Here is a 14,634-nt window from a genome sequence, read left to right as displayed (position 1 = left end):
GTAGCGGGGAAGGGCCGGGGTGTCGTGGGAGGTCCCGCCCCACTCCCTGACTGCCCCGGCGGGTCGCTTAGCCGTGAGCTGCCCGCCGCCTCCGCGCGCAGCGACCTTCGTTTCGGGCGGCGTGTTTCCCCAGGCGGCGGCTGCAGGTCCCACCGCTGAGGATACCGGGAGAGCGAGGATGCGGCCTCCCCCGCCTGCCCTCGCTTGGTCTCCTCAGAGCTTACCGACCCTCCCGTGGGGTGCCGGGGAGGGACTCTGAGGAAAAACTTCGGGGGCTTGCCCCAATAGGGTGTCAGGACCACCCCCCGCCTCCCGCACCGGCCTAACGGGCTCGGGGTTAGGCCTGGGGACGGCAGCACGCCGGCCAAGCGGGCAGCGCCTGAAGAGCTGTCCATGGTGTCTCACGGCGTCTGGGTAGGTAGCAGGAGAAGAGCTGGTTGCCCGCTTTGGAACAGCTGTTTGCTGCAGTTTTCTTGTGTGTTCTGGAGCTCTCAGGAGCACCGTAAAAGAGTTGTCTGCTGTCTGAAATTACAAGCCAGGATCTCGAGACTTCCACACGGCCGTACTGAGGCCCAGGCAGTAGCTCTGGGTCGTCACCCGATGGCGAATAGCTCTCGCCAACCGTGTAATTTCACAGCTCAGGGCATCTTATCATTTCACCCTATCCTCATTTTTCAACAAAGCATGCTTCCTGGATAACATCAGTTTGCCCTATGGACTTCTCAGTCCATTTCCACTTAATAGACCTAAACTTGGGAATGAAGTCAAAACCCACAGGGTCAAAAGGAATTGGAATAAACTCAAAAGAACTCCGCACCTCGGGAAATCATTTCCTCTTGCTTTCCTCTTTCTTTGCCCCTTCCCCTTCTTGTTTTTATTAACAACAAAAGCAGAATTTAAATTTAGTGTATTGCACAAGATCATTTTCTCCTCCAGGCCCTGTCATGTGACTTAACATTTTTTCATCCATTTTAAAGAAGCTGAAACCATCCAGGTTTCAGGATACCAAAGTAGCTATAAATCATAAGCAAAGAAACCACTTCTTTTATGGAAGGAAATATGCAAAGACAGTTGGGTTTAGTTTGAGGACCGGAGGGGATTTCTCTCATTTAGTACCATCTCCTTAGAAAAACTGTTTTTGCTCTTTGTAGTGCTTTCTAACTGGAGAAGGCAATGGCACCCCACTCCAGTACTCTTGCCTGGAAAATCCCATGGACGGAGGAGCCTGGTAGGCTGCAGTCCATAGGGTTGCTAAGAGTCGGACACGACTGAGCGACTTCACTTTCACTTTTCACTTTTATGCACTGGAGAAGGAAATGGCAGCCCACTCCAGTGTTCTTGCCTGGAGAATCCCAGGGACGAGGGAGCCTGGTGGGCTGCTGTCTATGGGGTCATACAGAGTCGGACACGACTGAAGCGACTTAGCAGCAGCAGCAGCAGCAGCAGCAGCAGCAGTGCTTTCTAACAGTAGCCTCAGAACTAAACTCATTAAGACACTCTACTGGTCCATGGTTGCTTTTTTTTCCCTCTCCAGAAGAATCTATTTCTTTTATGGCCACACCCTGTGGCATGCAGGATCTTAGTTCCCTGAGATCAGGGAGTGAACTGAATGTGGCTGTTAAAACCACAGCCAGTTTTAACCACTGAACCACCGGGGAAGTAACCAGAAGAATCCATTTCGATTGGAGGTTGCACTGGACAGAGAAAAATGAAATAGGAGTGAGTGAGAGTGGACTTTTTTCTTTTTTGCCTTTCTAGGTATATTACTCAGAGAAGGCAATGGTACCCCACTCCAGTACTCTTGCCTGGAAAATCCCTTGGATGGAGGAGCCTGGTAGGCTGCAATCCATGGGGTTGCTAAGAGTCAGACATGACTGAGTGACTTCACTTTCACTTTTCACTTTTATGCACTGGAGAAGGAAATGGCAACCCACTCCAGTGTTCTTGCCTGGAGAATCCCAGGGACGGGGGAGCCTGGTGGGCTGCTGTCTATGGGGTCGCACAGAGTCAGACACGACTGAAGCGACTTAGCAGCAGCAGCAGGTATATTACTTGTATAGCCCCAAAGGAATAGCAGATAGATAGGCACCAGAAAAACTTATGGAAAGTTATGCCTTCAGGAAATGTGTTGATGTAGTTGAGTATGATGCTGGCAAGTTGTTCTTTTTCTTTATGACAGCTGAGACCCAGAAAAGTTAACTTGTTAAAAATTACTCAGTGTGATGATAAAATTTTTTTAAAAAATTAAAAGAACAAACAAAAAAATTACTCACTTTGAAGTAGGGTTGGGACCACCAACCAAACTTGCCCACTCCATATCAGTGCTAGGTTCTTTTCAATGATCTGCCTATTCCTGATTCCTTTGGATTTCAACTAAGGACATTTAGGTCAACATTTCTTGGTTCTGGGTCTGATTTGCTGCTTTTTTCTTTAAATTAGACTGGACTCTTTTTCAAGAGTTGTCAGAAGGCCACAGCTTTACCAAATCCTTTCAAAACAGATCATTGTAGTCATGAAATAAGCACATGCTCAGGGTTTAAAAACATACTTATGTTAGTCGCTCAGTCATGTCTGACTCTGCAACTTCACGGTCTGTCCATAGAATTCTCCAGGCAAGAATACTGGAGTGGGTAGCCATTCTCCAGATCTTCCCAACCCAGGGATGGAACCCAGGTCTGCCTACATTGCAGGCAGATTCTTTAAAAACATAAGTGCCATTTTATCAGTGACTTTTTAAAACCGTCACTCCTTGTTTATCTTGTCTTTTATTTGTACTTCTGTATTACAACACTTGAAAGTAGCTGGCCAAATTGTCACCAAATTTGAAGTTTGGAATGGGCTGACTTTAAAATACAGGTTAAATGGCATATACAAACTTCTCAGTGAAGTCCTAAGGGCCTAGGGAGATGGGCTGACAAAATCTTGACCCTTGAAAATGAACAGCGAGGCCTGTGGTTGAATGAAAAATACTACCTCCTAAAGATATACACATCCCCCAGAACATGTGAATATTAATTTATGGGGAAAACAAGTCTCTGTAGATATGTTTGTGTTAAGGATTTTGAAGTTACTTTGGATTATCTGGGTATTCCCTAAATGCAATCACAAATGTCCTTATAAGACAGCAGAGGGAGACTTTACACACATACATGCACACACTTACACACACAGAGACAGTATGAAGACAGAGGTAGCAACTGCAGCAATGTGGCCACTAGCCAAGGGATGTCAGCGGCCACCAGAAGGCAGGGAAGATTCTTCCCTGGAGTCTTAGGAGGGAGCACGGTTCTGCAAATATCTTCATTTCAAGCCTCTGGATGCCAGAACTGTGAGGAAATGAATTTCTGCTGTTTTAAACTACACTGTTTGTGGTAATTTGTTACAGCAGCCACAGACAGCTATATAAGACAATGTAACTTTCCATCAGGAGAGAAACTGAGATCAGTAAAACAACCCGATAGATGTTTAAGACAGCTCCCATAGCTTCGATGAATTGAAGGCAAACACTATGATTTTTAGGGATTTCCCTGGTGGTCCAGTGGTTAAGAATCTGCATTTCCAGTGCAGGGGGCATGGGTTCCATCCCTTGTCAGGGCACTAAGATCCCACATGCCAAAAAAAAAAAAAACCCAACGTGATTTTTAAATGTTGGGTTTTGACCAAATTATTCTCCCATGGACAATTCCCTATATCAGGTTGAAATATACATTTGTTGTTTCTTTAGAAATGATTGATTACCCCAATAACATAAAAAATATACCATATGCTACAAGCTATGAATTTTGACATATCTACCACGTATATTAATAGTAGCCTACTTTTCCTGGATTTCCTTATCAAAAATGCTAGAAAGCATTTGGTAAATTTGCGGAATGTTAACAACCCGATTCTGTTATCTTTAATAGCTTCTTTCAGATTACAGAGACAGATACAGATCTTCATATCAAGATCTGCAAAGATCCATTAGAAAGGCATGGATGACTCCTTGTAAAAGAGAAAACAATGGTCTTGAAGAGCAACACAATGGTAAGTTACAAATAGCATTAGCTATTTGCTTTGAACAAGTTCATAGTAATCAGTGAAGGATAAGAATTTAAATTGGAAAAACAGAAATTTTGTCAGTTAAAAATATATAAGTTTAAGAGTAGAATCATTGAGAATAAAATCAAAAACATCAAAGACTGAAAAACTGTTCACACATACCAGAGTTAAGGATATTGCAACTGGAGCATACAGGGAACTTGTATGTGACAAACAGGCAACTTGTGACACTTGTTTTCATTCGTAAAAAAGAGACCCACACAAGGGAGCTCAGTGGTTTGTGTTAATGATATACAAGGATTCTTGTGGAAATCAAAGGACCAGAGCCATAACAGGACTTGGCCTTCCCAAGATCAGAGTGGTAGGATGTTCATTGTTCAGTCTGGCTCTTGGTCCCTACACAGCAAGCACTGTGGAATTTCAACATCTAAAGGTACAGGTAAAAGGTAAGCTTTCATGGTCAAACTGCTTTTGTGAAGTAGCTTAAAATGGTTTCTACAGGATTTGTCAAATCTTTTATCCTTTATCATGTATTTTGAATTATCAAGCATGGGGAATAAGGTACATTTTCCTAAATATCTTTTTAAAATTTACTTTATTAAGTTGATCTACAATGTTGTATTAATTTCTGCTGTACAGCAGTGATTCAGTTATATGTACATTTTTTACATATTTTTTCCATTATGGTTTATCATATCATATTGAATATATTAATAGTTTCCTGTGCTATATAGTCGGAGAAGGCAATGGCACCCCACTCCAGTGTTCTTGCCTGGAGAATCCCAGGGATGGGGGAGCCTGGTGGGCTGCCGTCTATGGGGTCGCACGGAGTCGGACACGACTAAAGCGACTTAGCAGCAGCAGTGCTATATAGTAGGACCTTTTCTTTATCCATTCTGTGTGTTAAGTTGCTTCAGTCATGTCCAACTCTTTGCAACCCCATGGACTATATGTAGCTCACCAGGCTGAGCTAGTCCATGGGATGGATTCTCCAGGCATGAGTACTGGAGTGGGTTGCCATGCCCTACTGCAGGGGAGCTTTCCTGACCCAGGAATTGAATCCACATCTCTCTAAGTCTCCTGCATTGGCAGGCAGGGTCTTTACCACTAGTGTCACCTGGGAAGCCAATATATATAGCAGGACCTTGTTCTTTATCCATTATAAAGAATGGATTTTTACAACTGCTAATCCTAAACTCTCAACCCAACCCCACCAAACCATGGGACCACAAGTCTGTTCTCTGTGACTCTGTTTCTGTTTCATAGCTAAGTTCGTTTGTGCCATATTTCAGATTCCACATATAAGTGATATCATTTGGTCAGTATTTGTCTTTCTTTCTGACTTTGTTGTTGTTCAGTCACTAAGTCATGTCTGACTCTATGAACTACAGCACACCAGGCTGTCCTTCACTATCTCCTAGAGTTTGCTCAAACTTAAGTCCACTGAGTCAGTAATGCCATCCAACCATCTCATCCTCTGTTGCCCTCTTCTCCATTTGCCTTCAATTTTTCCCAGCATCAAGGTCTTTTCCAAAGAGTCTGCTCTTCTCATCAGGTGGCCAAAGTATTGGAACTTCAGCTTCAGCATCAGTTCTTCCAATGAATATTCAGGGTTGATTTCCTTTAGGATTGACTAGTTTGATCTCCTTGCAGTCCAAGGGACTTTCTGACTTCACTGCTATGAATATTGGGGTGCATATCTTTTTGAATTTCAGTTTTGTCCCTATGTGCCCAGGAATGGGATTGCTGGATCAAATGACAACTCTCTTTTTAGTTTTTTAAGGAAACTCCATACTGTTCTCCACAGTGCTGCACCAATTTGCATTCCCACCAACAGTGTAGAAGGGTTCCCTTTCTTCCATACTTTCTCCAGCATGTTACGTGTAGATTTTTAAAATGATGGCCATTCTGACCAGTGTGAATTGGTACCTCACTGTAGTTTTTATTTGCATTTCTCTAATAGTGACATTAAGCATCTATTCATGTGCCTGTTGGCCATCTGCATGTCTTCTTTGGAGGAATGTCTATTTAGGCCTTTTGCCCATTTTTTGATTGGGTTTTTGTTTACGTATTTTGGAAATTAAGCCCTTGTCAGTCATATCATTTGCAAATATCCCAATTTGTAGGTGTCTTTTTCTTTTATGGTTTCCTTTGCTGTATGAAAGTGAAAGTGAAGTCGCTCAGTCGTGTCCGACTCTTAGCGACCCCATGGACCACAGCCTACCAGGCTCCTCCATCCATGGGATTTTCCAGGCAACAGTACTGGAGTGGGGTGCCATTGCCTTCTCCCCCTTTGCTGTATAAAAACTTGTAAATTTGATTAGGTCCCATTTATTTTTGCTTTCATTTCTATTACCTTGGGAGACTGACCTAAGAAACCACTGGTATGAATTGTGGTAGAAGATGTTTTGCCTACATTCCCTTCTAGGAATTTTATGGTGTCATATCTTATATTTAGGTCTCATTTTCCTAAACATCGTTTAAAGTAACAGCCCCTGAACTGGTGAACCACAGTATACATTCTGAGAAACGCTTTGCTAGGCATTTTCCTCGTACTGGATGAGTCTAACCTCTGAGCCTCTGTGAGAGTTAGGGGTGATGGGGTTGGGAGGAAGCCAGTACAATAACTGGGGCTCAGAGGTCCAGAAGCAGGCCAGTGACCAGTCAACATTGTGTATCAATACTGATTCCATGTAACAGTTTTTAGCCTGTCTGCCTTTGCTGAGCAATCTGCAGTCTCTTAGAAACTATGAACCCAATGCCCAGAGACAGTTCTTATTTTCATTTACTTGAAACAACAAAGTGTTGTTTGTCATAATCAAGGAATGGCAACACTCCCTTTACTACATGGATATTTTAGTGTTAGAAATGAGAAGAGTCATTGTAACCATAAAAAAACACAATGTAGCAACTGACATTTTCATATTGTATCTTGCAGCTCTAAAATATATGACTATTTTTAGGAGGATGTCATAATTTCAAGGGAAATTCTCATTTAAAACAAAATTAGGCATTTGTCCAAATGCCCTGAACTGTACGTGTTTATAGAGGGTAAAACATTTATAATAAATCATACACCACAAACCTATCTTTAAAACAACCAGGGAACTCTGTATTTTAGTATATTCTCATGAGGAAGTCACTTAAGATTCCTGAAAATTCTGGGCCAGTTCTGGGTGATGAGGTCATCACTGCAGACAACTCTGGTTCAAGTCAACTGCAGCCTTGTGAGAGATGACACGGATCATACCTGTTTTCCTGAAACTAGGAAGCTGGTATGTTCAACGTGAAAGCATGCTCCTTTACATCTCCAAAGAGTGGCTGTGCTCCTCAAGAACTGTCCTCTACCCCTTACTGAGCTGGTAGAGACACAAAGGCAGGCCAGCTCCTGGAAACACAAAACTCCTCAGGACCATGACTTTGTACTGAGGAATCCGTCAGCCTTGCTCAAACTTCCTGAGGACTCCACTGATGTCTGACACCTTCCTTAATTCCTTCCCACTCACCCTCAGAGGTCACACTTGCTCACAATCTCTTGGCTCTAAAGCTCTCTCAGCCCCCTCCCGCTCCCTTCTCCTTCATTCCCATCATCATTTCCACCCCCCAAATCTCTTGTATATCCAATGCCATCTCAGGGACTGCTCCCCAGAGGACCTGAACTAACACACTGGGGGACTTACCCTCCCCCTCCTTTCTTTGGCCAAGGGTTGCTCCCAGAGGTGGTGGGCCCTCTAGCCTGTAGCACAGGCTGAGAAAGGCCTCCGGCAGAGCTGCAGGTGTTTGCACCATGACATCAATAAGGATGTGGCTCACCAGCATCATCTGGTACACAACAGTAGTTATCGGTCTTTATGACTGTGGTTTATAGTATCTCAATAACTTTCCTTTTCGAAAACCCTCCTCATCTATTTTGCAAGTATTTTGGAAGACTGCGCCAAAAGAAAAAACTGAAAAGACAAAAACCTCAAGCTTTATTAAAATGTCACCCTCTTTTAAACATTTGACAATTTCCTTCCTAAGAATGTCCTTTACCTATTTCAGGAATAAAAAACTTCTGGTTGAGATATGAGAACTACTTGTTTAACGCACAGTTCTATGCTAAATTCACCTTATACCAAACTCATTCCTGAAAGTATAAGAGCCTGATGGATTTTATAGGATGAAGAATCTGAGTTTAACTTCGAGTCCTTAAAAGCAGATATAGGAAAAGTAATCAGTCCAATAGGTTTCGAAAAACAAATTTAAGGCACAAATGATGTGCATGTCATATACATATATACATGTTTATATATTTTAGTACACTGAAGTTGAGAATAAGCCTTCTATTTTAGTTCTATTTAGTAGGCCACTGAGTTGTAACAAAATTTATTGAGAATGAATCTGTAGGGATACGCAGTGTTCCTACAATAAAGATAAAATTGACAAGAGCAATAAAGAGTGCATGACACTGTTCTAAGTAGTATTTGACTTGACCAAGGCTACTCATGCTAATGATCTCACTATATTAGTCATTTGAAATGCTCTAACTAAAATTAGTCACCAGCCAAATACAACAATGGTTCTATTTAAAAATTAATTTAATGCTTGGCTAAAGCCTAATTACATATGTAACTATCCAACAGTAGTTCTTAATTTCCAAAAAGTTCCTCTTTTGAAAATCACAGAATCATTTACAACATGGTATAAATATTATAGGGCTTCCCTGGTGGTTCAGTCAGTAAAGAATCTGCCTGCAATGTGGGAGACCTGGGTTTGATCCCTGGGTTGGGAAGATCCCCTGGAGGAGGGCATGGCAATTCACTCCAGTATTTTTGCCTAGAGAATCCCCAAGGACAGAGGAGCCTGGTAGGCTACAGTCCATGGGGTCTCAAAGAGTCAGACACGACTGACCAACTAAGCACAGTACATAAATATTATAGAAGACCATGGATATTAAACTGCCTGGGTGTGGGGAATCAGCAAAATGTGTTCTTTATTGCATATATAACTCACATATGTGGGATTTTAAATATAATGCTAGACTACTAAAATACAAATGCATGTATTTAAGCTGGTCAGGGAGTAAAATCATGAATGAGACAGGACAGTCAGCCCAAAACCATGCAGTTAGGTTGTGGGTCTATTATTTCCAGAAATGAAATGTCTGTGTTCTCTTCAGAAACCTATGTTGCATATATTATTTAGAGCTCACATTAAACGAACAGTTGACTGTAATGCTAACTCAAGGAAGAAAAGTTCACCATTCACCAATGACTAAGTCCACACTCAACTCTCAATTTTAAGGCAGCACAGCTTCAGTGACAGCAACTGCTAACCAAAAGTGATGAATAGTCACTTGCCAGCCCTTTTGTTGCAACAGTGTAGTAATTTCCCTAAGACAATTTGCTACTGACTAATTTTTCTGCTGTTAAAAGGCTTACTCTGTAGAAAAACACCACAAATTTCCAGTGTGAAAGTAACTCCATGGTGGTATAAATATACATATGCATAACTATACAATATACACTGCACCCATCCTTTACAGAGAACAATTAACTGAGAGGGTTAATTTAATTGACCATATAAAATACTTCTGTAAACAAAGTATGGCAGGCAGTAAGGAAACCATTCATAGACTTCCTAGAAATTGAATTCCTTTCATTGTGAAGAAACTGCATTTAAGGACACAGTATTGAATATTAATAACATTCTTTGTATTAAAATCAGTCAATATTTTACAGTTTAAGAAACTTTACATATATACAAATTTTTTACACTGGGAATGGTATTAGAGCAAATAGGCTTTTTTTTAGTCTCAAAGATCTATTTTCCTTCGATCAAAGACTTAAATTCTTTCACATTGTGGTCACTTGCAACAGACATAGCATGATCCAGAGCTCGAACACTTGCAAGGAGTTTTACTATCTGTTTTATGTTTTCTCTAAAAAAGAAAAAAGGAAACAGAGATAAGCAAGTTATAGCATGTGAAAAAAATTAACCATATTAAAAAAGAAAAAACTTTCCTGTTTAGATGAGTAGCCAGAAAAAGGACTCATTTAAAAAAAACAAAACACCCCACATCTTGTTCAGATCCATGATTTTCATTTATATCTAGAAAGGAACGAAAGCAATCTATTGCCTAACTACTTCAGAGCCCAGCCACCCATTCCTTCCAAACCCAAGTCCTAGCTCTTCCAGAATATACCAGGAACACAAATTGTATTTGTGAGTATTCATCACCAATCTATCAAGATCCAGCATAACTTCCATTTCTCTAAAATCCAATAATAAAGTATAATCTGGCTTCCTTTATCACCCAGCTACAAGTCATTCTCAGCAATCCTCAAATTTTAGCATACATCAGAATTAGCTAGAGGAGTGCTGAAACACAGACCACCAGGCCCCTCCCTCGGAATTCTGTTCAGCAGGTCTGGGGTGAGGCCTGAGAATCTGTGTCTCTAACAAAGCTCCCAGGTGATGCTGCTGCTGCTGGTCCAGGAAGTACGTTTAACATTAGTTTGAGTCAGTGTGACATTGTCAGTTGTCTCTTCTCTATAGAACTGTAGTAAGCACCTTTCTGGGAAGGATTATAATTTGTAAGATGTTGTGACCCACATGGAGCCTACTTTATGTGCACTGCACACAGCAGGTATTTAAATAGTTGCTAAATTCTTTTCTGTAGAAAAGTGAATACTGTTTGTTTATATTTAAACTCCCCAAAACACTGCAACCAACACCAAAATGATATAAAACTTAACATAGAACACAAACATCCCCAAATTGGGATATAACCTTCAATATACTTGGGGTTTCAGTGGCTATTTTTTCTTGGGTTTATATCTGTAAAATGAACCTCGAAAGACCAAGATGCATGACATTCTAAGAGTCTACAGTCTCCTCAATTTTTCATGGGGGAAGGCAGAGAAAATAATGATTCATTCATTCCCCTTACAGCTGGTGCTTACTAGAAGTAAGTCTTCCCTTAATATTTTCATGAATAAATAACATACTGAAAAAAGATTAAGTAAGAGTTGCAAAAGTGAAAAATACAATGCACATTTTTGGTAGGTTTATCAATATGAAGTCAATGTACAATTTAAAGTAAAATATAAACATGTCTCTACCAAAAGCATTTTAATAATACTAGACCAACAACTAAGACTCTAGATCACTGTTTCATTCAGTAATTATAAATAATTACCTTGCATTTCTTTTTTCCACATCAGAGCACCCAATACTGTTTCTGTAAATTGTATCTGCTAAGTGTACAAGGTATCGACAGAAGTTTTCTAACTGAGAAATAGTTCTTTCTCCTTTAAGATTCACGAACCACTGCTTGGGGAAACAATTAATTACCTATGGAAAAGAAAGATGTAGAACAGTTAAAACAAAAATAAAGTGTCTAAAAGCCAAGTCTAGACAACAGGTATAATGTATTTAACTGGAAGATATGCTATTGAGCTATGTATTAACTAATTACTTAGAAGGGATATTCTTTTAAACCAGATTTTCTACATAAGCTATACAAATATACTTGGATATACTCTAATTTTAAACTTTGACAGACACCCAAAGTAAAAGATAATTTCTCCAAAATTTAAGTACATTGGGGACATAAAATTGATTACTAACTGCCTCACTTTCCAGTCTTCCAAGCCCTACATGAATTGAGCTGACCTTTTGTCAGCAGTTTTTGATGTAATAATATGTATAGCATAAACACCAAATCGCAGCCCCTCCCCCGCAGAACGGTTCAGTCAGCAGGCATCCATGCAGACAGCGGGAGCCACACCAGCCCAGCACAGGGTGGAGAGAGCATCATGCCAGAGGGGCAGCCTAGGGCAGGCACCTAAGCAGGGCCAGCACGGCATGGCAGCAACTCGGCATGGGGAACCGAAACCTGAGCAAGGGGAAGCCTGTTCCCACTTGCGAGAAAGCGGCCAGTGGGCAGACAAGGCGCCCCACCGAAGAACCTGGGGATGCTTGCAGAAACAACGGATTCGAACTGGGCCAAGCAAGTACCAGGTGTGCCTGGAACATCGTGCCAGGAAACAAAGAAATGCTCCCCCAAATTAGAAACAAGGTCACAGAGGTCAACCTGAAGGAGCCCCTACTAATCAAGTCTAGTACAATTCTTGCCAAAGATGCAAAATGTGAATATAGCCATGAGAGAATATCAGAAAAACCCAAACTGAAGGACATTCTACAAAAAACTGGCCTATCATTTTCAGGGGTATCAAGGTATGAAGGTCAAGGAAACCTTCAAATGACAACTGAATGCAAAGGATGATCTGGAAATTTCTTTTGCCAATTTCTTTGGATATTATTGAGACAGCTGATAAAACTTGAAAAGAGCCCTAAGAATTAGGTGACAATATATAAATGTAATTTCCTAATGTTGATGTTTATACTGTAATATACAACAAAATCTATGTTTACAGGAAACAAGACACAAAAATATTTGATAGTGAGGGAGTAAGTCAGAGAATTACTCTGACATGGTACAGGTCAAAAAGCTATACTGTACTTGCAGAATTTAATTGTATTATTGTTTAAAAATTAAAAAACTATCAAAATTGTGTATATAACACATGCATATAAAGTAAACTCATGTATATAAAGTAAAACAAAATTAACTAAAATTACTTCTTAAATGAGAAAAGAAACCATTTCTTTAGTAACACTTAGAATAGTATTCATTCAACTGTTATAAAACTATCTCCAAGTTAAAACTTTTATTAGTACCTACAAAAATAAATATTGATAGAGATAGATGGATAGAAGGATAAACATAGACATACAACAGCACAAATTTTTACATAAAAAATGCTAAGGGGATTTGGGACCACCTGGGAGGCAAGCTGACTGTCAACATTACAGCAAATTCAATAATCAAAGGGGTTTTCATAAATTCCTCAAATCTCTTCAAACAAAACAATTCATCTTAACGTATATGCTTTAAAAACTACAATATGTGTCATTTAACTCACATTTTGGGCTTTTTTGATGCTGTCATCTCCATATTCTGAATTCTGAAAAGCCATGAGAATGTATCTATTTAATAAACCGTCTATTGATAATTCCTGAAGAGTTTTGTTTGAGAAAATGCCATACCATTGAAGAAAATTCCCTAAGAGCTAGAAAGAAGAGAAAAATTATTTTTCCCAGTTCCAGTGAGATATAATTGACATGTAACATTGCACAAGTTTAACAATTTAAACATATAGTGATAGTTAAAATATATATTGTGAAATGATTACCACAAGTTTAGTTAACATCCCTCTCTTCACAGAGTTACACATCTTTTTTCTATTCTCTTAGCAATTTTCAAATACACAGTACACTATAGTTAATTACAGTCATCATGTTGAACTTTACATCCTGGATGTTTGTATCTTTTGATTACTTTACCCCATCTCCCCATTTAGACAGCATATTAAAAAGCAAAGACATTACTTTGCCAACAAAGGCCCATCTAGTCAAGGCTATGGTTTTTCCAGCAGTCATGTATGGATGTGAGAGTTGGACTATAAAGAAAGCTGAGCACCAAAGAATTGATGCTTTTGAACTGTGGTGTTGAAGAAGACTCTTGAGAATCCCTTGGACTGCAAGGAGATCCAACCAGTCCATCCTAAAGGAAATCAGTCCTGAATATTCAGTGGAGGAACTGATGCTGAAGCTCCAATACTTTGGCCACCTGATGCAAACAGCTGACTCATTGGAAAAGACCCTGATGCTGGGAAAGATTGACGGCAGAAGAAGGGGACAACAGAGATAAGATGGTTGAATGGCATCACCGACTCAATGGACATGAGTTTGAGTTAAACTCCAGGAGTTGGTGATGGACAGGGAGGCCTGGTGTGCTGCAGTCCATGGGGTCGCAAAGAGTCGGACTCGACTAAATGAAATGAACTGAACCCCACCTGTTGCAACCACAAATCAGATCTCTGTTACTACAAGTTTGTTTTTTTGAGAAGGGAAGAAAAGTACTGAGAGGCAATGTAAAGCGATTAAATTAAGTACATACAAAGTAAATTACTTACACACTAAAACACCTTATGAAATACCATGGACCATGTCTTGCCCAAGCACTAAGAAGCAGTTTTGAAGGGCCTGAATATTTCCTAGAATGACTGAGATGTACTAAACTTTAAATAGCCACACAGAGTTAGTAGTTACTGTAGTGGACAATGCAGGTAAGAACAGTTTCCATCATAACAAGTACTGGCAGAGAAGTGATTATTCTTAGATAAATGTCCGCCCTTGAAAATCATGAAAAACGTCATAGTCCTATGACTATGCCAAAAGATGGAAATTTTCTTTCCGACTACCATATTGCATGCTTCCCTGGTGGCTCATTGGCAAAGAATCCACCTGTAATGCGGGAGACTTGGGTTCAATCCCTGGATTAGGAAAATCCCCTGGAGAAGGAAATGGAAACCCACTCCAGTATTCTTGCTTGGAAAATCCCATGGACAGAGGAGCCTGGCAGGGTACAGTCCATGGGGTCGCAGAGTCAGACACCACTGAGAGACTAACCTGTAAGACTTGCATGTTTACCAGACCTCATGAACCAGGACACTGGAAGCTACTTAAGCTCAATACCCAAAAGTC

At 40.4% G+C, this 14,634-nt stretch overlaps 1 protein-coding gene across 1 annotated transcript in view; it reads right to left on the bottom strand.

Moving 5' to 3' along the window:
* Positions 1–7,989: 7,989 nt before the first annotated feature.
* Positions 7,990–14,634, bottom strand: part of PAXBP1 (PAX3 and PAX7 binding protein 1) — a 33,055-nt gene continuing 26,410 nt past the window's right edge. Inside the window, exons 16-18 of the mRNA XM_010862333.1 lie at positions 13,011–13,157; positions 11,222–11,376; positions 7,990–9,961 (exon numbers count right to left, since the gene is read on the bottom strand). Of these exons, the coding sequence (XP_010860635.1) occupies positions 9,844–9,961; positions 11,222–11,376; positions 13,011–13,157 (420 nt within the window). The 3' untranslated portion in view covers positions 7,990–9,843. The remainder of the gene's footprint in view (positions 9,962–11,221; positions 11,377–13,010; positions 13,158–14,634) is intronic.

Source organism: Bison bison, unplaced genomic scaffold, assembly GCF_000754665.1.
Source record: "Bison bison bison isolate TAMUID 2011002044 unplaced genomic scaffold, Bison_UMD1.0 scf7180017864481, whole genome shotgun sequence".
In the NCBI taxonomy this organism is placed as follows: domain Eukaryota; kingdom Metazoa; phylum Chordata; class Mammalia; order Artiodactyla; family Bovidae; genus Bison; species Bison bison.
Note: the sequence above shows the minus strand (reverse complement) of the source record. Positions and strands in the feature narration are given on the sequence as shown.